Below are 25,234 nucleotides of genomic sequence, written 5' to 3' on the forward strand. Positions count from 1 at the left end.
ATTGTGGCCAGCTTTGGCATACAGGGGTACAAGACATGAAGTATAACATCTAAAAATATATATTTTTTTGTTCACGGACATTTGATTAATGCTATAGCTATGGAAGCTTTGATGTCACCCAGAGGCCTGTACCTGGCTGGCACTATCCCAGTGAGGGTTTCTTGAGTTCCAGTATGAGATGGCCTGACCTGCTGCCAAAAAAGAGTAGCAGTCATTTCTGTAGTGCAATTTCTTGAGGTATGTGTGTGAACACACATGCTTCTTGTCTGACCTGTTGAGGTTTTCTCCAGTCTCCCATCCCTGTGCTCATTAGGCCCAGTCTGTAACCCTGTAGATGACAACCACACATAGAGAGGCTGTCTGGTGGGCTGGGCCATTTCTGTCATGGAGTCGGCAACTTTGCACATCTGCAAGTTCTCTGTAGTCACGCCCACAATGTGGCTCCAAATTCGTCACTACTCTCCCCAAAGCACTGTTATTTATTCTTTCTGTCTGTCTGTGCCAGTTCTGCCAACACATTGATCTGCTCTTCACACACATATATGTTGTTTTTAAATATATGAAAATAAAATGTGTATAGTTACCTTTTAAATACTACATTGTTTTTTCTTCAAATCAATGGTTGCTTTGATCTATAGATTAAACTCACTAAAAGGCGAAGTGCAAAGGAGATAGAAGAAGTTTCAAGAGTCTCAGAATAGTTTGGATTTGCTCTTTTTTCATTTGGGAATATTTTCTCATTTTGCAGCTATTAAAGCCTCTGGGCTGGGTATAGCTAAGCTGTTGGTGCACGTGGAAGGCCTGGCACTACTCCAGAAATAAACATACATATATATATATATATATATATATACACATACATACATACAAATATCTTCAATTCTTTCATGCATGCCCTGTAAGATTTGTCTTATTCTGAAGTCATGCACCTTTAATCCCAGCACTTAGGAGGCAGAGGAGATCGCTGTGAACCTTGTTTCAAAACTTAGGTTTCCACGCACCTAGGACAGCATGTTGAAGCAAGAGTTCTCTCACCCAGGCACATAAGTGGGGATCCACTGAGGTATAGTTCAGCTTTTCTCTCTTTCCATTGCATAGACATAGGTATTCCAGGGTCCACATGTCACAGCCCTTACTTCAAGTTGTCTTTCTACAAAGTATTCCACACAGCAGGGTCGATCCAGGCTGGTGCTGTCCTTGTGGCCAAGCTGTCCGTATTTACCTAGAGTGAAAGGAAGCCCTTCCTCTGCTTTCCCCTCAGAGATGCCAGCCCACATACTGCCTTGCGAGCTATACACAACCTGATGGGTCTTGTGTGGATTCTAAAAACTTCCAAGCCCAAGCCAACCGTGGGGTCCCCCGAGAACAGTGGCAGTGGCTCCTCTAGTCTCTGCTACCTATGGAGATGAGAACAGCTCCTTCACCCTGGTCATCTTATTTCTCTCATGTCTGCCGTTGGGCCTAAGTGTATCTGTTCTCCCACCCAAGGGAGAGAGTTCTTTAGTCCTCCCATTGCTCAGGCTATGACCCCAGCCCCCTCTAGTTTGTGTAACTTGGTCATGACCTGTTCTATTTTCTCTGGTCCTTCCCCTTGATTTAATGATCAGGAAGCCTTTTTTACTTACCCCAGCCCCAGGTATAGAGTTCTCCTGTCCCTGCAACCAAAGAGACAGTAAGTAGCTGCCATCTACTGTTCTGCTCCCAGCAAGATACCACTCGGCTTGGCACAAGTCACAGACAGCAAGCTGGAATTATGAAATGTGCTCTATCACATGTGGGCTGGTAAAATGCCAGGGATCAACAAGCCGAACTTCCTAAGTACCAACTGGCCTCAATACATGGAGTCACACCCTCTATGGGACAGGTTTTCTGCCCCCAACTCATTAACCAACCACCTTTTAGAAGAACAAGATTTGTTTACTATTTTATGTATATGAGTACACACTGTAGCTGTACAGATAGCTGTGAGCCTCCATCTTGGTTGTTGGGAATTGAATTTAGGACCTCTGCTGGCTCTGGTCAAACCTCCTCGCTCTAGCTGGCCCTGCTCACTCAGGCACAAAGATTTATTATAAATATAGTCAGATCTCTTTACAGGTGGTTGTAAGCTACCATGTGGTTGCTGGGATTTGAACGCAGGACCTTTGAAAAAGCAGTCATTGCTCTTACCGCTGAGCCATCTCACCAGCCCCCTTTTTTGTTTTATTACAATGGTTCTCTCCCTTCCTTAATGCTGAGACACCTCAGTACAGTTCCTCAGACCTCAAAGCCTCAGTCTCCTGCCTCATTCCAAGGGTTAGTATTGGAGGTGAGTGCCACCTTTCCCAGCATGAAACTTTTCAATGAGTGAGGCAGCAGATCAAACTGTATATCAAAAGATGCTGTAATACGGTAATGCTTGTTAAAAACCGCTTAAGCAGGGCAGTGGTGGTGCACGCCTTTAATCAGAGCATTTGGGAGGCAGAGGCAGGCGGATTTCTGAGTTGGAGGTCAGCCTGGTCTACAGAGTGAGTTCCAGGACAGTCAGGGCTGCACAAAGAAACCAGGACTAGAAAAGACCCCAAAAACAAAGGAAGGAAGGAAGACATAGTAGCGATGTACCATGTCCTGGATTCATCCCCAGCACATGATGGGGTCTACAATCACAGATGCTCCAAAGCCTGACAACTGCTTCAGCCCAGGAGTTTCAAGATAATTCTGTATAGAGACTCTTTCTAAAATTAAAAATGGGCAAGCAAGGCAAGCTGCAGTCCCCAGCTAAGTGCTGCTCCACCCTGTGCCAGCTCCACTCACGTGTCACCACAGCTGTGTGTCGGGATCCGCAGCTGGCCATGACTGCATCTGAGCCCAGGGGAAGATCCAGAAGAGCAGGGAAGGGCTGGATGGCTATGAAGTGGGCAGGAGCTCCAACATCAGCCACAGCTACTTCAGCCACAGCTAATTCCTCTTTGAGACCATCTTCATTCAATTCTGTGGCTTTAGAAGGGTTACAGTGTGTTTACTAGTCAGGGGCATGTGAACAGTTTGAATACTGACTTCCAGCTCTATAAAAGACTATTTTCTAGCTCCAGAGCTGGGGCCTAAGCCTTACTCAGTCCTAGAGGCTGTGCAGGGCCAAAATCCCAGGATGATTCTCGGTGTCCAGTACACAGTAAATGAGCAGGGAAGAACATCCTAGAGGGGGACCTCACCTTCCTCTCTCTCTGCTTTCTTCTCTGTCCCACTCCTTGTGGGCAGGGCCAGCTGCCCGGACTCATTCCAGCCCCAGATATAAATATCCCCCGTTTCTGCAAGAGACCAAGAGAATCCATGAAGCACACTGTGGGATCCTTTCACCCACCCCACCTCCTCTAAGCATCCCCATTACCAGTTCCTAGGGGCGAGTAAAGGCTACCCTAAGCACCTCTCCATCAAAGACGCCCACACCAAGTCCCGCTGCTTCCCTGTCTTAGATCTCTGCCCATACACACCCCTCCTCCCCTTCCCTTTTTCCCAACAGCCTTACCATGTACCTCTCTGGCAGGCCTCAAAATCCCCAATCTTCCTGAATCCTGGCACTACAGGCATGAACTACCATGCCCAGCTTTTCTTTGGCTAACTAGGCTGAAGTTCTTTTGTCTCAGCTTTCCCACCAAGATGGACCCAATACACAAAAGCCCTAGGCCACACACTGTGGACCAAGGCACACCTCTCTGCCATCCACCATGGCTACCGGGGCATAGGCAGCCTTCTCCATTCTTCCTGGCTGAGCTGTGTCTTACCATTTCCCCTGCAGAAGTGTCCTTCCCTTCGGGAGTATTTTAGATGGATGGGGGTAGTGAAGAGCCCAGGAACAAAGATAGGCAGTAACCAGATCAGTGGAGGTGTAAGAGGGTGGTGGAGTAACAGGTTAAATCTGGAAACACTGAAGACTCAGGGATGACTGAGCGTGGAATGAGGCCTGGGCTAGACTGCCCACAAAAACACAGACCAAGAGGAAGGAGGGGCCAAGTCCCCCAGCTTGTTTGGAGCAGGCCCGGGTCACTCACCACTCACACACACTGAGTGCCAGCCACCTGCAGCCACCTTAGCCATCCGCAGGCCCTGCAGTGCCTCCAACAGTCTTGGCTCCAGTTCTGCCTCCAGCGTCCCGTGGCCCAGCTGTCCATGCCTGATCAAAGGAGTTCCTAATCAGCTACAGGTCCATCCAAGAGAGCCTCTCCTTGAGCTCCACCACGTCACACCCAGCCGGTCCTCACCTGCCCGCGCCCCAGGAGAACACCTGGCCAGTTGCGCACAACAGCAACACATGCTCAGCACCCAGCTCCAGCTGGCGGACCCGCAGCTCTGGGGCCAGAGGCTGGCAGAAGGGTGGCTCAGGGGTCACATAGGCACGAGCGCAGGGTAGCAACGGCAGGGTCCCCATCCTAGATTCCCTACTGGGTTCATCTTCCCCTTGGCCCTTTGCCCCAGAAACCAAGTTCCGGACCCAGACGGGCTCCCCCTGTAACGCGGAACCTGGTACCCAGGCCTGCAGTTCCGTGCTGGAGCTGCCCTTGTTGCGCAGCAGCACCAGGAGTTCCTCCGAAGCCCACACGTCCCTGCAGCCGTCTGCTGCACCACTCACAGAACCTGACAGTTCCACCCGGCCTCCACCTGTGTGAGAAGAGTGGGGAGGGACACATGCCATGGACCTGGGAAGCTCGAGGCTGCCCGAGTAAGGGTGTAAGGGTGTTGGGTATTTCTGGACTGGCATGTTAGGAGGGTTGGGCAGGTATACATGATACAGGCCTGGAGTTGGGGTTGTGAGGGCACTCACGGGTCACCAGGGCAGTGTAGCTCCAGCCTGCGCTCACTTGGCAAATATCATCACTGGCATGCAGTGGTTCGGGAGTGTGCACTGAATGGTGGCTGTTCCCAGAACCCAGTGCTTGCCCAAAGCCACAGAAACCAAAGCCGAACCAGGCTCCGTGTCGTTTCTCAGCCATGTCCAGGTTGAGCCCTCTGTGGGTGGCCACTTGGCTGTGGTGTGGACTAAGGGATACAAGATTAAGGTTGCAAACCAAGGAGACTCTTGCAAACAGGACACCTTAGGAACGCTGGCAAATCTGGCCTTCCGGGGGGCTGAAGTTGCACTACCTGTAAAATAGAGACAGTATACCATCCTAATCACCGGGCAAACAGAGTCCATCCCACTACTGTCCACAGAGCAGAGCTTTGGCCAAAGGTCCTACCAGATTTTTGACTGCTGAACTGTCTGCAGCTGACCACTTCTTCTACTTTTGGCTCAAATCCAGTGTATAGCTGTAAGAAATATTAAGTATGTGTCTTTTAAGTCAAACTTGTATTCAAGGCAAGAAAAAAATTTTTTTTAAAGATTTATTATTTGGGTTGGGGGTGGGGTGGAGCTGGAGAGACATACACATATAAGAACACTGATTGTTCTTCCAGAGGTCCTGAGTTCAATTCCCAGCAACCACATGGTGGCTCACAACCATCTGTAATAGGATCCAATGTCCTCTTCTGGTGTCTGAAGACAGTTACAGTGTACTCAAACACATAAATAAATAGCTTTTTTTAAAAAATGGTTTTTAGGGGGCTGGTGAGATGGCTCAGTGGTTAAGAGCGCCGACTGCTCTTCCAAAGGTCCTGAGTTCAAATCCCAGAAACCACATGGTGGTTCACAACCACCCGTAATGATATCTGATGCTCTCTTCCGGAGTGTCTGAAGACAGCTACAGTGTACTTACATATATTAAATAAATAAATAAATATTTTTTTTAAAAATGGTTTGTAAAAAAGAAGTGGTTAAAAAAAAAGATTTATTATTTTGGACTGGAGAGACGACTCAGTGGTTAAGAACATTGGCTGCTCTTCCAGAGGACCCAGGTTCAATTCCCAGCACCCACAAAGCAGCTCACAGCTGTCTCTAAGTCCCGTTCCAGGGCATCCTATGCCCTTACAGACAGGCATTCAGGCAAAAAAATCATGCACAGAAAATAAAAGATTTATTTTACAATATGTGTAGAGACATTTTTCCTGAACGTCTGTCTGTGCACCATGTTTGTGTCTGGTGTTACTAAAGGGCAGAAGAGGGCATCAGACCCTCTGGTACTGGAGTGTGAGCCATCATGTGGGTGCTAGAACTGAACCCAGATCTTCTGCAAGAACAGCAGTGCCCTTAACCACTAAGCTTCCCCACACCCTTTTAATTTGAGACAGGGTCTCTCTACACAAGCCCTTGCTGTCCTGGAACTCACTATGTAGAACAGACTGGCTTCAAACTCACAAAGATCTCCCCATCTCTGCCTTTTGAGTGTGGAGATCAAAGGCATGTGCCAGTACTTCTCTACCTGGCCTGGGGTCTAGATCTTTATCTCCCTGTCCCTTGTAAGACTATTTTGAAAATGTTACACACACATACACACACACAGACACACACCAATAAACCCTTTGTTTTCTCAAAGTCCAATGACCAGTGACCCTTTTCTCTGTCCTCCTTAATTTCCATGGACTAAGTCTTACAAGACTACCCAAGTTAGGGCCTGGTGTTCCTTAGGAACAGGTCTGTGTTGTACACTTATCCTGCTCCCATTGGTTGGGGTGTTCAACTGTAGCAAGGACGTGCATTGTTCAATATTCATATCTTAACTTGTCTACCAGGATTATTTACCCACACACACGTTTCTTTCTGCAAAATAGGATGTAATTTCTCAGGGAGGTCTTGAGAATTTAAACTCTACTTGGCCCCTACTCAAAATGGAAGTCTTTGTTTGTTTGTTTGTTTGTTTGTTTCAAGACAGTGTTTCTCTGTATAGCCCTGGCTGTCCTGGAACTCACTCTGTAGACCAGGCTGGCATCAAACTCAGAAATTCCCTGCCTCTGCCTCCCAAGTGCTGGAATTAAAGGCGTACACCACCACTGCCCAGCCAAAATGAAAGTCTTATTCCAAATAGTTTCTTATATTGGCTCAGGTGTCTCTCTTACCTTGGGGTCCATCCCAGGGGCAGCTTACACTATAAAAGCTTATACACAGGTGCAGGAAGTGCTGCAGGGTGGTTGTTTCGGGTCCAAGGGTAACTATACAAAGTAGTTCTACTGACTTCTATCGTGATTGGTTTCCAAGGGCACAGAACATAACTATATAATCAATCTTAGCATTAGAAAGTTCCCTAGGGCTGGGCGTTGGTGGCCCACGCCTTTAATCCCAGCACTCGGGAGGCAGAGGCAGGCGGATTTCTGAGTTCGAGGTCAGCCTGGTCTACAGTGTGAGTTCCAGGATGGCCAAGGCTACACTGAGAAACCCTGTCTCGAAAAAAAAAAAAAGAAAAACAAAACAGAAAGTTCCCTAGGAACAACACAAACATATGAGAAAGTTTCTTTATAATGGCAGGTTGCCCAGGTAACAGTTACCTAGACCTTAACCTTCCATCTAGGCCTTAACAGTGGTCCCTTTCTTTGCAACCCAGAACTTATTTCTATTACCACAAGGGAACTGTGAAATCAGATACAACACTAGGATCTGAGGCCCACAGCTCCAGTCTCTTAGCCTCGAGAACTTTAACCCGGAGTCTCCATTCAAATTGACTCCATTTTACTCTAGACTCCCAATCACACAGCAGGTGTGGAGCTGAGCCATGTCAATTGGATTTATAAGCCTCGTCCCAACAAGAAGAATAAACACCTGGGACCTTGGTGTGTGTGCCTGTGCACCTGGATCCTATTGCACAACTTCAGTTTTACAAGGTGAGTGGGGACAGCACTGTTGTATCTACTTAGCAGAACTGTTTGCAATAAATACAAATCAAATTTTAAGTGTAAAGAGTCCTAGCTTAGTTTACGCAGTAGAATTTAACGACGAAAATGACCATTGGATCTTACCGGGTTTCAGAGGCATTTGTGGACAATTTCCACTGGACCTTACTCGGTCGTTTATTCAAGAAGTCTTTGCTGCGCCTTTCCTTTGACTTAATGTGATGACTATGGGCCCCAGGGAGCTGAAATTGGGAGACAGTCGCGCGATTCCAAATGCAACGCCACTTCACTCGAATGGATCAGAATTTTACAGACACTCTCGAGCCTCTTAAGTCAGATCTGAGACTACAGCTCCAGGATCCCCAACCAAAGGAAACTTTAATCTTCCCATTAGCCCTGTACCCCCAACCCATCAGGAAAGCCATTTAAGCAGGAAACCTTGAAATTGAGCAGCGCATAGTAATGTATGCCGGCGGGGCAAAGCACTTTTTAAGGGCCTCCGCGCCAAGCAACGCGGTCATTGGGTGCGCCAGCTTTTCGGAGCCAATCGTAGGCACGAGCGGTGACGTCACCACTGGGCGCGCCTGGCCAGCGCACATGCGCCGGGTTACCTGCCACCAGGCAGTAGGCTGAAGTCTCCTGTGCGCGCCAACACCAGTGGACGCGGTTGGAACCACTGAATGAATGAATACTCATGACGATCCGAGGGAAACGGCGGGCGAAGACCAAGCCCCGACACCCTCCATTCCCTTTGAACAAGGAAGGAGGTGGTTCACTACTGAACAAGCGCAGGACTGAGGTCCAAACAGGAAGCTGAAGTGCCTTCACTGATTGGCCCAGGCTCTGTCACTTATTTGTACTGAGCCAATGAGTGCCAAGCCTGGACTCCAGCGTCTTAAGAAACCGGTGTTCCTAGCCATATAGGGAATCTATTTGAGTCATGTTTCTCCTTCAACCTGGCAGAGTTACAGAAAAATGTATTTTCGGGGGCTGGTGAGATGGCTCAGTGGTTAAGAGCACCGACTGCTCTTCCAAAGGTCCTGAGTTCAAATCCCAGCAACCACATGGTGGCTCACAACCATCCGTAATGAGATCTGATGCCCTCTTCTGGAGTGTCTGAAGACAGCTACAGTGTACTTACATATAATAAATAAATAAATCTTTAAAAAAAAAAATGTATTTTCCCTGACCGAAGTGCACACGGATCCCAAATTCCAAACACAGACTGGGTAGAGATCACAGAAAACTCACAATATCCTGACAAATGTATCCAAGGACCAGCATAAAAAAACGACACTGGGGGCTGGTGAGATGGCTCAGTGTAGGTAAGAGCACCTGACTGCTCTTCCGAAGGTCCAGAGTTCAAATCCCAGCAACCACATGGTGGCTCACAGCCATCCGTAACGAGATCTGACGCCCTCTTCTGGAGTGTCTGAACACAGCTACAGTGTATTTACATATAATCAATAAATAAATCTTTAAAAAAAAAAAAAAGATGGGCGTGGTGGCGCACGCCTTTAATCCCAGCACTCNGGAGGCANAGGCAGGTGGATTTCTGAGTTCGAGGCCAGCCTGGTCTACAAAGTGAGCTCCAGGACATCCAGGGCTACACAGAGAAACCCTGCCTCGAAAAACCAAAAAAAAAAAAAAAAAAAAAAAAAAAAAAAAACAAAAGAAAGAAAAAACCAAACAAAGAAACAAAAAAAGACACTGAAATTTGATCAGTTTCCTAAGCTTTAGGCTAACTCACCAGGACTTAGAAAGAAACCATCGTGGGTGATGGCACTTGTAATTCCCACAACTCTAAAGGTTGAGAAAGGATTATCAGTTTGAAGCCAGCCTGTCCTACCCATATTAAGGCCTTGTCTACAAAGGTTCTCCATGGGCCCACTGGCTTCCTTCTGTTACAGCGACAGCGCTCTGCAGCATACTTTGCTGATGTCCAGCTGTTGCCCCTGAGTGTCCCACCCTCAGCAGCCCCGCCTACACAACAAACAGATGCTGTAGTTCCACAGGATTTATTAGCAGGGCGAGCCTGCTGGCAGGCTCTCGTGATGCTCCCAGCATGTGAGGATGCTGTTGTGTCCTTCCTTCTTGATGCCCATAATCCACAGGCTTGAATGGGATGCACGTTCCCCAGCCTCAGCTCTCTACAGTACAGACAGGGCCCTCCTGAGTGCTGTGTGTCCTGAGAACACCAAAGTGCAGCTATGGCAGCTGTGGAAGTGAGGCAAGTATTGAGCATCCCAGTGCTGACTCAGAGCTGTGATGGGTGACAGAGGCATGAGCTGTGGGCCCCAGGGCCGATCGTCACTCTCCGTCCTGGTTGGGTTGGATGAGTCTATATTCCACTGCTTTCTCCAGACAGGCTGCAGCAGCCCTGGTGACTGGGCTCTCCTCGCCCTTGGCCAACACTGACAGGATCTCCAGGACCTCACTCTCCATCAGGGTGCTGGCGATCTCCTTCGAAGACTGCATCATGTTCAGCACCACCACGGTGCCCCGGTGCTGCAGCTCCTGGTTGGGGCTGAGGAGCAGGGCCTGCAAGATCTCCAGCCAGTGTGTGGTCTGTAGGAAAGGGCGGGATGTGAAGACTCAGCTACAGGCTCAACTGTGGCAGAAACCACATCTACGCTCTTGGAACTCCCCAACACAACAGCCATACACCACCACGTAGGGAACTGCTAGCTCCGTCAGCCTCCCCTGGCCAGACCAGGCACTCACCACTTGAGGAATACGACTGCAGAGTGCGGGCCGCATGGAGGTGAGCATGGCCAAGCCCCCAGCAGCCGCCCTCCGCAGCAGCTCATCATCCTCGCCGCTGTACAGCACCAGCAGCTTCAGCCGGTCATTGCCCTGGGCCTCGAAGAGATCCTGCACCTGGGACAGATGGAGGCAAGGACCATGCTACCGGGGCTCAAAGCCTAGCCGAAGGGCAGGGCTGCTGGCACCTGTCATGGCAACCGGCTGGACCAACGCTCACCTCTTTGCTCATGGCTAAGTTACACATGCACTCTGTAGCTGCGCGGCGGATCATCTCATGCTCCTCAAACATGTAGCCCTCAATCATGGGCACAGCCTTCTCCTTCAGGATCTTCTGCCTGCGGGGCGAAGATGGAAGGGCACGTATGACCAGAGTCTCCATATCCATAGGTGCCGCCCTAGCAATGCCCGAAGACTCTGCTGTGCTGGCTAGGAACTGCAGTGCTTTCTAGTCTTCTGGCTTGGCAGGAAACAGCATGGGGTTGGGTGTTTGTTTGTTTTTAAAGATTTATTTATTTATTACATGTAAGTACACTGTAGCTGTCTTCAGACACACCAGAAGAGGGAGTCAGATCTCATTACGGGTGGTTGTGAGCCACCATGTGGTTGCCGGGATTTGAACTTCGGACCTTCAGAAAAGCAGTCGGGTGCTCTTACCCACTGAGCCATCTCACCAGCCCTGTTTGTTTTTTAAGAGATTTATTTATTCATTATATGTAAGTACATTGTAGCTGCCATCAGACACTCCAGAAGAGGGCATCAGATCTCGTTACGGATGGTTGTGAACCACCATGTGGTTGCTGGGATTTGAACTCAGGACCTTCGGAAGAGCAGTCGGTGCTCTTAACCACTGAGCCATCTCTCCAGCCCCAGCATGGGGTTGTTAAGCATCCAGGAAATTAGCAAAGCAGGGTGGTTATGAAGACGGCTCTGTAAACATCCGTTTGCGCACTGAACCTGTCCAAGCAGCTTGAATTATTTCACCTGATGCTCATCATAACCCCATGCTTGAATTACCTTCCTTAATGTAAAGTGCAGAGGTGGCTACCATCACTATTTAGCCAAAGCAGAAACTGGGCCGCGTGGTGAGTGATGTATTCAAGGTCACAATTAGTACTAACAGCTAATACATGTTCACTGTGACTACTGCCAGGGCCAGATACTATGAACTAATGGCTTTCGGGAGAGGTCGGGGAGGTGGCTTTTGAGACAGGTTATAGCCTAGCCTGGCCTAGAACTCACAGCCAAGAACTCTTCCTCCCTTGGCATGAGCCACAACACCTACTTGTGCCTGATAAAGAGTTTTACAAGCATGTTCTCAGCCAGCTCTCCACGCTCCTACTTCACAGGTTAAATAACTAACTCACAGAGAAGAAACGGAGGCAGAAGGACTTAAAAGCTTTCTTAGGCTTATACCATGAGCCACTGAGTGTCAGCAGCCTGGGGAGAGAAGGAAGTAGAGGGTAAAGTCAGGGCCCCAGAGCTTCACCCTGCCTCCCGTGGCATGACTCTTCATCTGCAGGCTGCAGAGGAGTCATTGTGAGGCACAAAGAGTGACCAGCAACTGGCTCCCAAACTACAGAGTGAGTGAGTGAGTGAGGCTCCCCCAAATCCCCATGCCAGGCTCCCCGCGGGTCCTTACCTGAGCCTCTCGCTGATCCCTGCCAGGTTTGTTAGGGCCATGAGGGCCTCAAAGTTCTGCAGTCCTGAGCAGCTGAGGTGCAGCAGAGAGACAAGGGGCCGGACTACTTCGTAGATCTGTGATAGAACTGCACCTATCAGTGCTCACCCAATCCCAAGACCCCAGCAGGGAGCCCACCCAAGACAGTGGCTCTATGACTGTCTCCTACCCCAGGACTCAGCAAAAGTGCCACTTCCTGATGGTCATGAGAAGGGGCCCAGGCCAGGGCTCATCAGGGCATAATGAGGAAACGGGGCTGGGGGGGGGGGTTTCCACAGTCAGAGCAAGGAGACACATACCCGCTCGCCAGGAAAGGTCATCTCTGGGTTGGAGGTAATGGTCAGCTTGGCAAGAGCCTGGGCGGCCTTGGTCTGCCCAACATCAGTGCCTTCCAAAGCCAGCGGGAGCAGAGCCTGTCAAACGACCCCAGCCCTGTCAGTGCCCAGGCTGGCCCCGGGAGCACACGGTCCAAGCCATCGATCCTGACTGCACTCTCCCACAGCCCCCCAACTCTCTCGTTGGGTCTGAGAATACTCCCTGCTCAGACTCCACTCCCCTCACTCTGAGGTCTCTCACCGAAACTACCCAGGCCTTCCTCAACCACCCATTAGGTGCTAACCATGGGTTGTGCAGGGCCCTGGGGCCCCAGAGGGCAAAGGAGGCAAGCTCAGGCTCTTTATGGGTCCAAAGGACTCCGAGGAGCCTGTCCGCAGAAGCATCACATTCCACTGGCCAAAGTTCCTGCTGGCCACTCTTAGTGTCCCCCAGGGCCAGCAGCCACTGAGTCATGTCTTACAGGCGGATGGCTCAGGAAGGAGTCAGAAACCAGCTTACCTTGCCCCCTCCCTGGGCAACCACAGTACCTCGATCCTCCACCTCTTCCACCAAAGCCAGGAAGACCCTGCCGGGAGAAGGTGTAGGTGGGTGGGTGGGGGCCAGTGGCAGGCAGGCATTTCAGTCTTAAGCTAAGCAAAGTAAGGCAGCCAAGTGCTCTAAGACCCACACAGTCCGGTACCCATCCCTACAGGCATGCGGTAGCCTGAGGCAGGAGTCAGCAGAGGCAGGCTGGCTCACCTGGAGAGCAGCTCCCTACAGGAGTTCGTCAGCACAGGGCTCTCGGTCTTCACCATACACGTCATGGCTGACACCACACCTGCCGCCAGCAGCTTCTTCACACGAGCCCGCACGAAGCTTGGTTTGTCCTGCGAGAGAAGGCAATCGGGGAGTGGGGGGGGGGGGGAACCCTAGCTGGGAGGGTGGGAAAATGTGCGCTTTTCTCACAGAAGACATTGCTTAAAGGAAAGCTTTCTGCTGAGAATCAATCAGCCAGCTCAACTGCTGCCAATAACATGGAGCCCATCCTGTCCCACCCCGCCCCCACCCCGCCCTCCCGAGTGTATCCATACCTTAGGGTGCTGTTCTGGAACGTGCTGCTTGGCATACTTGGCCAGCTCCACCATCTTGGGGTCAGGCTCCTCATAGTCGTAGCTGTTGGTACAATTGACCAATGCCGAGCCTACGGCAAAGAGCACTGACCTTTCTTCAGACTGCCAGGAGAGAGGGGCACTCAGCAGGGCAGTGCCAGCGGGGCAGCCCAGCTCAGAGCAGCGGAGCCAGGCTGCCATCCCATCCTCCACAGCCCCATCTGTGAGGAACTCAGGGGAAGACTGGGAACCTGCTCCAACCCTACACTCAGAGCTCACAGTCCTGCCTCCTTAACTCCTCCAGGGCAACTGTGTTTCCAGACCCTACAGGCACCACGGAGACACTCTGCAGCTGGCTCTGCTTCCCCAGGGTCACAGGGACATGGGTGAGACCTGCTAAAGCCTGGTAAGCGCTCATCCTAGATCCCGCCGCCCATAGGCTGAAAGCAGGAACCAGCAGAGCTACCCTGCTTAGCTGGAACAGGGCCTTCAGAGCAGCCTCGTCCTCCACAAACTCTTCCTTCACGTCCGCATCAAAGGTGAGGTAAGCCAGGCCCTCCACTGCCCAGCGCCGAGTACCCGCATCAATCTGGTCATTGCATAGCCACCTAGGGGCACAGATGATCATGAATGGCAATGAGAGGTGTGAAGCAGGAGCCAACCACGGTACAGGTACAGGTCCGTGATCTCGGCACTCGGGTGGCAGAGACAGGAGGGTCACAAGTTCTAGGCCGGTTTCTGTTTAGTGAGAGCCTCTCTCAAACAAACAAACAAAAAACACAACAGCAAATAATATTGGGAGAAAGAAGGAGTAGCTTGGACAAAGAGGAGAGCCAGGGGCTTGGGTCTCCCCTTGACACAGTCACTTATGAGCAAGGTTCTAGGAAGGTTTGTCTAAGGGAAGGCAGCTCCTGCCAGGGACAGACAGAAGGAAACAAAGGAGTTCTACCTTCCACCCACGCCCCTTTAAATATCGTGTGTGTGTGTGTGTGTGTGTGTGCATGTGCGCACCCAGAGGATAATGTCAGTATCCTGCTGTCTTCCTCCCTTGGAGGAGAGTTTCTGGCTGCAGCTAAAGCTAGGCTGGCAGTCAGCAAATCCCCACGATCCTCTGTCTCTGCCCACCACAGCAAAGGTGTGACAGGTACAGGGGAAACCACACCCAGTTTTTTAATAAGGGTGCTTGGGATTCAAACTCAGACCCTCACCCTTGCACCTACTGAGCACCTCTACAGTCCCACCCCGTCTCTTAAGCCCTGTCCCAGAAATGGAGAAATACGACTCACTTTCGGCACTGCTTGGCCAGTTTGAGGGTAGAGCCTTCAGCAAACTGCTTCATGCTGAAGTCAGTCCCTCCAGCCGATCCGAGCTTACAGAGTCCCTGGAGGAAGAGGACAAGGCCAGCTGGTTGGTGCCTAGGATGGAGACTACAGCCTGGCTCTCTTACCAGGCTTGGGAACCTTCCAAGGCCCTCTGCCATTGCTCTGGGAAGACCACAAACATGAATTAATCAACAGACTCTCCACAGGTGACACATGGAGTGTTAGGCAGCAGTCACCTCCCGAGGTGGGCACAGGGCACGGTGACTGGTAGAAACTGACCCTAAGCCTCTGGCCTTTTCACACTCATTCCCGCTCTACACTGTCCTTTGTGTCATTAAAAAAAGCACTCTGTGCCAGACACAGGGGCTCATACCTCTAATCCCAGCCTTTGGAAGGTAAAGGCAGAATGATCAAATGTTTTAGGCCAGCCTGGGGTCTATAATGAGTATGGGGACAGCCTGGGCTACATAAGCCAGCCCTGGCTCAAAAGAAAACAAAAAGGCCCTGGCCAAGTACTTGAGCCACGCCCTAAATCCTCACCAGACAGAAACCCAGGACTCATTGCCCGTGCTAGCTGCTTTCTGTGTCACTTTACACACACTGGAGTCCCCTGGGAACAAGGTTCCTCAGTTGAGACATGAGAAATGGTTTCCATCAGTTAGCCTGTAGAAATGCTCAGGCCATGGTGGTGGTGCCATCTCTGGAATGTGCTCCTGAGGTGTACAAGAAAGCAAACTGAGCAAGCCATGAGGAACAAGCCAGTAAGCCAGTGTTCCTTCACGGTCTCTGCTTCAGCTCCTGCCCCACGTTCCTCCCCCTTTCAAAGAAAGCTATAACATGAAATAAAGCCTTCCTCCCCAAGTTGTTTCTGTTTGTGGTGTTTGTCACAGCAATAGAGAGCAAGCTACGACAATACCCAAGGAGGAGAACCAGACCCTACAGTGTTGGCTACAGCTGACTCATGGGTGCCTAGAAAGACCTCAAACACACAGTTTCTGCTTCTCCACAGGCCTTTCTAACCAGCAGGGGACAGTGTGAGGCAGCGTACATTCCTGGGCATCCTTTGTACCTGGATCATCTCCCACTTGATCATAAGCCCTTCAGTGGCAGGAGCCAGGCCCACACCTGGAGCCCCAGTGAGGTCCTGTCTGTACTTTCACCTACTGCGCTGAGGCCGCCCCAGGAGGCACAGCTGACCAGCCCCCTCCCCATCTCACCACTAGTGCTCTGATGCGGATGCTGTCCCTCTCGCTGCCCTTGTACAGGTCCTTGAGCAGAGAGACACCATTGGCAGTGATGAACGAGGCCCGCTTGGCTTTGCCGGCAGCGTGGATCAGTGCCTCCACGGCTACCAGCTGCTCTTCCTCCTGCTCGGAGGCACACAGAGCGATCACGCTCTCCATGACACCGCTCAGCTCTAAGGCCCGGTTGCCAGCGTCGCATGGGCCCTGCAGAAGGCAGGACACTGTCTGGATGGCTCGTAGCTTCCCAGCCAGCCCGTGGCCCTCAAACCAGCTCCTGAGGGGCACAGAGTTATAGCTGTCAGGTCAAAGCACATACAAGGGGCCTCTTCTCCCTGCCTCCCCTAGCTCCCCTAGGTGCTAGATGGGAAGAAACAGCAAGAAAAGCTACCAACGGAAGCCTGACCATCCTACTGCAAAATCAGTCACCAAACTCCATTACTGCGCTCCACTCGGGCCTAGCTGGTGACACTCTCAGACACACCGTCCTGCCCAACTCCTTCCCTGTACAGCTTAAGATCTTCCCACTGCAAGCTACTGTCAATCTGTTCCCCTCAGCTGCCAACTCCTCAAGGGTAGACTGTCACTTCTAGTTCTTGGGGTAGAAAAGAAATCCAGAAAGTGTTTGGCTCAACTGTCATGCGTGACACATCTGCTGCAGTTTCCTGGTGTCGTCACTTTGGAACAAGAAGTAGGTTTGGAGCTTGGTACACTGGCATACAACTACATGCCCTGGCTACTCAGGAGCTCAGGAGTTCTGGGCCAGCCTGGGCTACACAGCCAGATTCCCATCTTAAAATGATAGGCTCTGGTTATTTGAATGAATGACTCCCATAAACTCATACATTTGAATGTTTGGTCTGTCGTTGGTGGAACTCTTTGGGAAGGATTAGGAGGTGTGGCCTTGTTGGAGGAGGTGTGGCCTTGTTGGAGGAGGTGATGAGCTTTAAGGTTGCAAAGCCCACTCCTTCCAAATTAGTGGGTGCTCTCTCTGTCTGTCTCTCTCTCTGCCTCATGGCTGTCTCAACATGTAGGCCCTCAGTTACTGCTCCAGCACCATGCCTGCCTGCTGGCTGCCAAGCTCTCTGCCATGATGGTTATGAATTCTACGCACCCCCTAAAACTGTAAGCCTCTAACAGACTCTTTCATAAGCTGCCTTGGTCATTGTATCTCTTCACGCCAATTGAAACGAAACCAGTGCCTGGGGTGGGGGTTCTGGGGACCACTTTAGCTTTCTAGTCCTCCCTTAGGGTTGCCCTCCATGCTGAAAGCCCGTCAGCTTTCTCGCCTGCAGCCCTGGCAAGGAGAGAGACGCACACTCCCTCACCTGATGTAGTTCTCACAGAGTCGGTGGAAGTTTTCCCGCTCGGCATCACACTTCAGATCATCAAACAGCTTGCTCAGGAGGATGGAGGCACTCATGCGGCTGTTTGCCGTCACCGTGAGCTCACCGGCAGCATCCTGCAGGGAGCCGCCCACCTCCAGAATCTTCTTCAGACCTGGAAAGATACCCCATTGAGACGGTAGAACACGGGTGCCCACCCCTAAAGATAGCGACAGCCCAGGAGATGCAGAGAAAAGCAAGGCCACCTCTCTCAGCCAGGAAGGTCAGAGTTTAAACAGGGGGCAAGATAGTGTGAATCCACGGAGGAAACAGAAGCAGGCTCAAAGCACCACTGCAGAGGGCTGCCGCGCAGGGCCTTGCAAGTCCTTTCTTACTTATTATCTTTTTGGAAAAGGAGAAGTGTAAATTGCTATGTTATGACTTGGTTGTCTTAACAGAGTCTTTTTTGGTTTTTTGTTTGTTTGTTTGTTTGTTTTGTTTTGTTTTGTTTTGTTTTGAGACAGGGTTTCTCTGTGTAACTCTGGCTGTCCTGGAACTCACTCTGTAGACCAAGCTGGCCTCCAATCAGAAATCTGCCTGCCTCTGCCTCCCAAGTGCTGGGATTAAAGGTGTGTGCCACCACACCCAGCAATATAGTCTTAACATGTCTCGGTAATGATACATACATAAACTCTAAGAAAAACTTCAAACAGGCCAGTGAGATGGCTCAGCAGGTAAAGGTGCTTGCTACCAACTTTGACTGACCCGAGTTCGATCCCCAGGACTCACATGATAGGAGAAAATCAACCTCAAAAGAGAAAAATGACACTGCCTTTATCCTGACCTTCTTCAGGACTGTCCAATGTACACATATCTGTACACTCACACATATGTACACATATGTACAATGACACACATATACACTCATCTGGAAGGTCTCACAGGAGCCCCACAGACCCCAGGAGGGCAGCTCAGGACAGCTCGTTGCTGTGTGCAATTAGTTTTCCTGTCAGTCCCACAGAAGAGCAGGCCTCAGACACCCAAGCAGCTTTTTCTAAACTGTACCACCTACCTTGATCAATGACCCAGAGGGTGAGACTATTGTTGGGGTCCTTCGGTGATTTCCGGGGTACCATTTTAATGAGGAGGGTCAGGGCATTATCGCGGCCTTGGCCAGAGACCCCCACCTCAGTCAGCAGCTCCAGGAGGCTATTGATGAGAACCTTCAGCTCCCGGGCAGGATCTGGCAACAATACACATAGTGATCAATGGCCACGACCTAACGGGTTCAGTCCTCCACACAATGGACAGAGGTATAGTAGTGGGCTCTGCAGTGACCCAGTCCTGCGAGATTCAGGCAAAGGAGGCTTCCCTCCTGGGTTCTGAGCTGAGCCTACCTCTCTCCTCAGGCACCCTACTTGGTAAGTTCTAAACCAGCTTGTTCTTTTTTTTTTTTTTTGGTTTTTTCGAGACAGGGTTTCTCTGTATAGCCCTGGCTGTCCTGGAGCTCACTTTGTAGACCAGGCTGGCCTCGAACTCAGAAATCCGCCTGCCTCTGCCTCCCAAGTGCTGGGATTAAAGGCGTGCACCACCACGCCAGGCTAAACCAGCTTGTTCTACAGTGAGACTGTCTCAGGAAAACAAAAACGTCACCCTGGGGCTGGAGAGATGGCTCAGGGGTTAAGAGCACTGACTGCTCTTCCACAGGACCTGAGTTCAAATCCCAGCAACCACATGGTGGCTCACAACCATCCGTAATGAGATCTGATGCCCTCTTCTGATGTGTCTGAAGACAGCTACAGTGTACTTACATATAATAATAAATAAATCTAAAAAAAAAAAAAAGTCACCCTTTTTTTGGGCGGGGTCAGACACACACACCCACACACACACACCGGGCCACAACACAACCATCTAAGGGACCAGACCTGCTTCCACTCACCCACGATAATAGCACCTTCTTTGCCTCGGAAGCCTTTCTTGACGCCTTCCTTGAGGGCATCAAACATAACCTGCAGCAGGTGGCAAGCTGCCAGCGACACGGCCTGGTTTTCCACACCCAGGATGGAGACGACTCTCCGAGTTCCCAGGACACTCAGGGTCGCCACTGTCTAAGGAGGGAAAGAGTCGGACAGAGGCTTTGGTTGGTAAAGGGGAGCCATGGAGATTCCTGATGGTGAGTAAGCAAACACCTGAATGGAAGGGCCAGCTCTAAGGAAAGAAGGTGTGTCTAATGGGTATGACCTGGGGTCATGCAGGTATGACCTAGGGTCATGCCTTGCTTCCTGGATGGTGTGTCTAAGGAAAGCATCTCATTTGGTAGTGGTGGCATCACCTGCAATCCCAGACATAGAGACTGGATAGCAGTCAGTTCTAGAACAGCCAAGGCCACTTATCTAGACAGTGTCTGAAAACAAGGAGGAAGGAAGGAAGAAGAATAAGAGGAGGAGTTGGAGGAAAATTCCAGAATCTTCATCCACCTCGGCTCTCTATAGCCCGAGAGAAGACAAGCCCCAAGAGTGTCTATTTGGTCTCATGTCTCCTCCAGAAGGAGGCTCACCGCAACAGAACTTCCCGCTCGATCGATCGATCAATGCCAGTCCCTTCCCAGCCCCAGCACTAAGGTCTGCATGTGCCTGAGGGTGTGACCATGCATGGGCAGATCTGCAAGGCCATCTTTCTTGTAGGCCAGAGAAGCCAGGAGGCCTGATGGGTTCATCCCAGCTCACACAGACCTGTGTGGGAGCTAGAGGATGCTATGGGGTATGCATAGCCCCGGCTTGGCCTCAAGGCATTTCACTGACTACATCACAATCTACCCTTCTTGGAACTGGAGCTTCCTCTAAAAGCAATCAAGGAGCCCAGCATGGCAGCAGCACATGCTGTAATCTCAGAGGGACCATGAGTTCAAGGCAGCCTAGACTATGGAAGAAGACCCTGACCCTAAATAAGCACGTTTATACACATAAAAAAAAAAGCAGATGAACCAGAGGCCAAGTGCCTATATCCTGGGTCCAGCCAGCAGAGGCAAGAGCTGGGGCCACGGACTTTCCTGGCCTGGGAGCAGGGCTATCCTTGCCAAACTGTCCACACCAGGACAACAGTCCATGCTGCTAATTGGGTCACTAGAACAAAGGGAGAGGTGCTGTTGGTGACATCACTGTCATCTCTCCTCTCCAGAGAAAAAGGAGTCGGACCTTTAGAGCACATTCAACGCCCCTCTCTGAGCAGCCTTGAGTGGGGCAGTGACCAGGTGTCCCTGTGGACTGGCTTCAGAAAAGGTAACACTCAAAGTGCGACAGGGCTAAGTCTGTCCTTTCTGGGCCTACTCTGCTCCAATGTGTGGATCTTTTCTGTCCTTTTTATTTTTCCCTCTGGTTATGTCTGTGCCACAGACAGACCTGTCTGTGCCTTAAGCTGGTTTTGGAACAAAATGAGGAATGGAAGAGCAGACAGGTAGATGGCATTAGTAGACAAGTGGACAGGCACACAGACCAAAGCAATAACTAGACCTCTCCACACCACGTACCCGCGACTGGTGCTCGGAGCAAATGCCGACCAGCGTGCGCAGGGCTGCCAGCATGAGGTCAGTCTCTTCTGTGTCCAGCAGGCGCTGCAAGAGCTGAACCCCGTTGCTCCGGAAGATCTTCTCAGCTCCAGCATCCTCTCGGGCCAGTACCACAAGGTTCTGAGAAGCCTATACCAGAGGAAGTAGATTCTAATGTCGACACAACGTATATCCAAGGGCAGGGCGAGCAGAGAGGCCCTGCGCTCCGGACCTCACTGCTTCTCCTTAGCATCTGAGAGGTGCCAGCTATAAACTCAACCTCTTGGAACTTCAGTTTCCCTCACTTCAAGTTAACAGAGAGCTTGCTCTCCTGGGTGACAGCTAGACTCCAGTCCCTAGCAGGGACTCAGGAGCAAAGATAGCATCTCAATCACACTGTGTGCCAGATCCTGGCTCCAGGTGACCGTCAAGGTGCTCTGTGAACTCCAGTTCCTGCTCCTTGCTTCACACTAAGGACTCACGAGCTCCTACACAGGAGGTGTGCCCCGAGGCTCAGCCTACAACACAGCAGGCCAGTGAGCACAGGAGTGTGCACAGGAGCTCTAGTGGCCCACTCCAGGACCCGTACCTTCTGCTTCTTCTCCGTGCCTTTCTCTTTGGGGTCCAACAGTATCTGAAACATCTGTTCTACTTTGGCATCTGTGGAGGACATGTACCGCACCTATGACAAAGCAACAAAGCACAGAATAAGTCACCTTTCTTGGTCTGACATGTCATATTTCCTATGTGTTCTCCCTGGCTCTCCTCCCGGGTGGCTCAGAGCTCAGGGCCAACAGCTAACAGCTAGCAACCATGGCAGGCAGGAAGAGACTTGCCAGGCATCTCCTCCTAAACTTCCCCTGGGCTGTTTTCCTCTCTGAACTGTCCTGCTTGGGCAAGAAGGCCTGCTGATGCTAAAGGAAGTGCCTTCAGATGGGAGGCATTTTGTTAGCCATGAGGAAACCAGCTCTAGGCAGTGCCAGCCATACTACAGCAGCGTAACAGCACAGACATGCTACTATGGTGCTACGCTTGACAGTCGTTCAAAAGAGGCCAGGAAGGTTTTGAGGTAGCTGCTAACACTTCTTTTAATGGTGTGTGTGTGTGTGTTAAAACAGGTATATTTTGGAAAACCTCTTTAACCCCATTCTTTTCTTCCAACATTACCATTTTGATAAACACAACACACACACACACACACACACACACACACTTTTTTCTTTCTTTTTAAATTAGCCCAGGCTGGTCTTGAACTCACAAAGATCTGCCTGCTTCATTCAGCAACTGAGTGCTGTGATTAGAGGTATTCACCACCAGGCCTGGCCTTTAGTGGACAGTGGTTTTTTTTGTTCTTTTTTCAAGACAGGGTTTCTCTGTGAAACAGTCCTGGCTGTCCTAGAGCTCACTGTGTAGATCAGGCTGGCCTCGAACTCACAGAGACCTGCCTTTCTCTGCCTCTGGGATTAAAGGTGTACACCACCACCCCTGGCTTGATGTGCATTCTTAACAGGCTTTTATTTTTATTTTATTTATTTATTTTGAGACAGGGTTCCTCTGCATAGCCCTGGCTGTCCTGGAACTCACTCTGTAGACCAGGCTGGCCTCTAACCCAGAGGTCCAGCTGCCTCTGCCTCTCGAGTGCCAGGATTAAAGGCGTGCGCCACCACCTGGCCTTTAATGTCAGCTTTACTGACATTTTTCATTGGACTGACACGGATTCAGCCAGATGTTCTCAGACAGGCTCCACTGTTTGGATCGTTCCCTCATGGACATAGTACTTTCCTACGTAGATTACCGCATATTTTGCTTTCCCATCTACCAATCAGCAGAGCCCGCTGTCTAGTCATACATGATCCATTTCTCAGAAACAGAACTGACCTAGTCTGTTTAGTTTTTTTTTTTTTTTTTTTTTTTTTTTTTTTTTTTTTTTTTTTTTTTTCTCTCTCATTGCTGGGCATTTAGGCAAGTTCCAAGTCTCTCTTACTATAAACAAGGCTGAAATAAAAGTCAGACGCCTGAAATTCCAGCCCTTAGGAGGTGTAGGCAGGAAGTCAAGGCTATCCACAGCTACGCAGCAAGTCCAGGCCTAGCCTAGGTTACATGAAACCCTGTCTTTAAAAAGTAAAACTAAAAATGTTTTTGGAAGCAAGAGAATCAGGGGTTCAAGGCCAGCTTCGGGCAGGTGGTGAGTCTAAGGTCAAGAGGGGCTGACTAGATCATCAGATAGTCATTTACAACTTTGATATGCTAAAGCACTGCAGCCTAATGGAGCCAAGTCACTTCATACCTTCGCCAGGTACTGTAAGAGTCCACGCACCCACACCACTTACATACAAGGACAAACTTATACCTACACGGAAAAAACATGCTTTAAACTTGATTTCCTCCATCAGGCTGAGCATTATTAATTAATGTGTATTTGTTACCAGTAGCTCCTCTCTGGAGCACTGTGTCTACATCCTGGTCCCAGACCCAGGCAACCCCAACTTCTCTTGGTACCTTCACATACCTTCTCCTGAATCTGGCCCCCAATGTTCCTCAGCGACTCCTGGAAAACTTTGTTCTTGGGTTCTAGGCTCACACATCTCTTCAGGTCAAGGACAGCCTGGTCCAGGCGGCCCAGCTTCTCTAGGGCTTGGCTTCGGCGATAGAGTGCTTTGACATCCCCACCGTCCTTTTCAATGGCTGAGCACAAACAGGAACTCTATCAGCACCCAGGAGGCCACCGTCTCCAGGCAAGAGCAGTAGGGATAGATCTCGAGGGCCAAAGGAAGATAGGGGTACGAATGTGGAGCTCGGTGCTTCAGCCTCAGAAAAGGTGAGGGCGGCTGCAGAAAAGGAAAGGCCGAAGAAGTGGGAAAGCAAGTAGAAAGACGAGTGACTGGGACCAGAGGAGGAGAAAGGGATGGCTCGGTGGCCCCAGAGTCCTTTCCCACCACAGAAGACCCCATTGCTCCATACAAGGACCCACACCCACCCTACCTTTAGACGCCTCTGCTTCTGCTTTGCTGTAATCTTCCTGTAAGAGAAAGATCAGGAGCCTGAGAGTGGCAACGGCACCCTTGTTTTGCTGAGCCACCTGATCCCCCACTACCCATGCCTAAAGACCTCTGGCAATCGTGCGTGGCTAGGAAATGCCCAGCTGGTGCACAAACAGCAGCGGCTATGGGCAATCCCAGGCCCAGGTAGAACCAGGTTAGAGCAACCCGATCCCCTCACCAGCTTGAGGTGGCAAGCAGCCCTGTTTCGGTGCAAAATGGCTTGGTCCTGGGGCGTCGCGCCGAGACTCAGGGCCTGGGTGTAGGCGGTCAGGGCGCCCTCGTAATCCCCGCATTTGAACAGCTCGTTGCCCTCCTTCCGCAGCTGCTCGGCTGAGCTGGCCTGTAGAGAGAGAGGGAGAAGGGCGGTGGACAGAGCAGCGCGACTGGGAGAAGAGCCGGGTCTCGGCCCAGTCCCGTGAGGGGCTAGAATAAGGTGACGGCGACCAGGTGCGAAGGTGCATGTGCGAAAGGGGAGATGCCACAGGAGAATCAGTACGCACCCCGGGGTCGGAAGGTTGGGGCTCGGGGGTCTCCGGGCCACTCACAGTCATCACGAAGCTAAGCTCCAAGAGCCGGTGCAGGCGCAGTCTTTAGAGCAAAGGTGGCCCTGGGATCGGCGAGATGCCGGCGACTGCCCCGCCCCAGCAATGCGTCACTGTTACGCTAAACAAGGCGAGGCCAAGAAGTGGTTGGGTCTGTGCAAGGGCGGGGTACCCGCGTTGCGCAGGCGCAGGCTCAGGCTCAGGGATGCTTCACAAGCGCCTAGTCTGTTCCCACTGGGACCTGTAGAGGGCGCGCGGAAGAGGCTCTAAAGGAAAGGCGGCGGCGGCTGCTGGAGTTTTGTTTTTCTCTCCGTCCCCGACCACGGCAGAAGTGCACGAAATCTGTAGTCATCAGTGCCATCAGCAGTAGAGTGTAGATGCCCAGTGCTAGAAGAGGGCCTGGACCCCTGGGGAGACAGGAGAGAATCAAGGTTATCTACTGGCTGCTACAAGTCAGGGTTTGCAGAGCCCAGAGTCCCATGAGAGCATGGGATAAATACAGACTGCATGCACATATTTTGCATACAAATTTGGAAGCTCGAAAGTACCTTGAAGACAAACGCGGCTAGATTCAGAATTAAACCTCCTACTACAATGTGTCCAAGATTAACAAG

General features: G+C 50.9%; 2 protein-coding genes across 8 annotated transcripts; both read right to left on the reverse strand.

Moving 5' to 3' along the window:
- Positions 1-267: 267 nt before the first annotated feature.
- On the reverse strand, positions 268-8,544 carry Rccd1 (RCC1 domain containing 1). Of its 5 annotated transcripts, XM_029479089.1 has the most exons (10): positions 8,173-8,342; positions 7,861-7,976; positions 5,214-5,283; positions 4,799-5,118; positions 4,239-4,635; positions 4,029-4,150; positions 3,192-3,287; positions 2,794-2,976; positions 1,626-1,655; positions 268-1,222 (listed from the first exon to the last, which is right to left on the reverse strand). In XM_029479089.1, exons 4-10 carry the CDS (start codon positions 4,965-4,967, stop codon positions 1,071-1,073), a joined length of 1,149 nt encoding a protein of 382 aa, XP_029334949.1. In that variant the 5' UTR covers positions 4,968-5,118; positions 5,214-5,283; positions 7,861-7,976; positions 8,173-8,342; the 3' UTR covers positions 268-1,070. The 5 variants fall into 5 exon arrangements, with proteins under 5 accessions (XP_029334949.1, XP_021023833.1, XP_029334950.1 ...); XM_021168174.2 differs by having other exon boundaries at positions 7,861-8,544; XM_029479090.1 differs by having other exon boundaries at positions 2,794-2,970; positions 7,861-8,342.
- A 1,192-nt stretch (positions 8,545-9,736) lies between these two features.
- Unc45a (unc-45 myosin chaperone A) lies at positions 9,737-24,729 on the reverse strand. Of its 3 annotated transcripts, none has more exons than XM_021166259.2 (20): positions 24,579-24,729; positions 24,257-24,418; positions 24,020-24,056; positions 23,547-23,722; positions 21,627-21,719; positions 21,020-21,187; positions 19,433-19,601; positions 18,563-18,733; positions 17,494-17,665; positions 16,142-16,442; positions 14,889-14,983; positions 14,069-14,210; positions 13,585-13,725; positions 13,253-13,380; positions 13,013-13,079; positions 12,478-12,591; positions 12,140-12,255; positions 10,718-10,835; positions 10,459-10,614; positions 9,737-10,302 (listed from the first exon to the last, which is right to left on the reverse strand). In XM_021166259.2, the coding sequence occupies exons 1-20, from the start codon at positions 24,627-24,629 to the stop codon at positions 10,045-10,047; spliced, it is 2,835 nt and encodes a 944-aa protein (XP_021021918.1). In that variant the 5' UTR covers positions 24,630-24,729; the 3' UTR covers positions 9,737-10,044. The 3 variants fall into 3 exon arrangements, with proteins under 3 accessions (XP_021021918.1, XP_029335772.1, XP_029335773.1); XM_029479912.1 differs by having other exon boundaries at positions 9,984-10,302; positions 24,624-24,715; XM_029479913.1 differs by lacking the exon at positions 24,579-24,729 and having other exon boundaries at positions 9,984-10,302; positions 23,547-23,865.
- Positions 24,730-25,234: the final 505 nt, after the last annotated feature.

This window comes from Mus caroli, chromosome 7 (assembly GCF_900094665.2).
Source record: "Mus caroli chromosome 7, CAROLI_EIJ_v1.1, whole genome shotgun sequence".
In the NCBI taxonomy this organism is placed as follows: domain Eukaryota; kingdom Metazoa; phylum Chordata; class Mammalia; order Rodentia; family Muridae; genus Mus; species Mus caroli.

Coding starts and splice junctions, on each gene's coding strand:
- Rccd1 (XM_021168174.2), bottom strand. CDS start 4,967: ATGGCTGAGAAACGACACGGAGCCTGGTTCGGCTTTGGTTTCTGTGGC. Junction 4,151..4,238: donor TTCTCCTGGGGCGCGGGCAG/GTGAGGACCGGC, acceptor TCCTTTGATCAG/GCATGGACAGCTGGGCCACG. Junction 1,656..2,793: donor ACACACAGCTGTGGTGACAC/GTGAGTGGAGCT, acceptor CTTTGGTTGCAG/GGACAGGAGAACTCTATACC.
- Unc45a (XM_021166259.2), bottom strand. CDS start 24,629: ATGACTGTGAGTGGCCCGGAGACCCCCGAGCCCCAACCTTCCGACCCC. Junction 13,726..14,068: donor CCCTGTTCCAGCTAAGCAGG/GTAGCTCTGCTG, acceptor CTCTCCTGGCAG/TCTGAAGAAAGGTCAGTGCT. Junction 13,381..13,584: donor TTCCAGAACAGCACCCTAAG/GTATGGATACAC, acceptor CTTCTCTCGCAG/GACAAACCAAGCTTCGTGCG.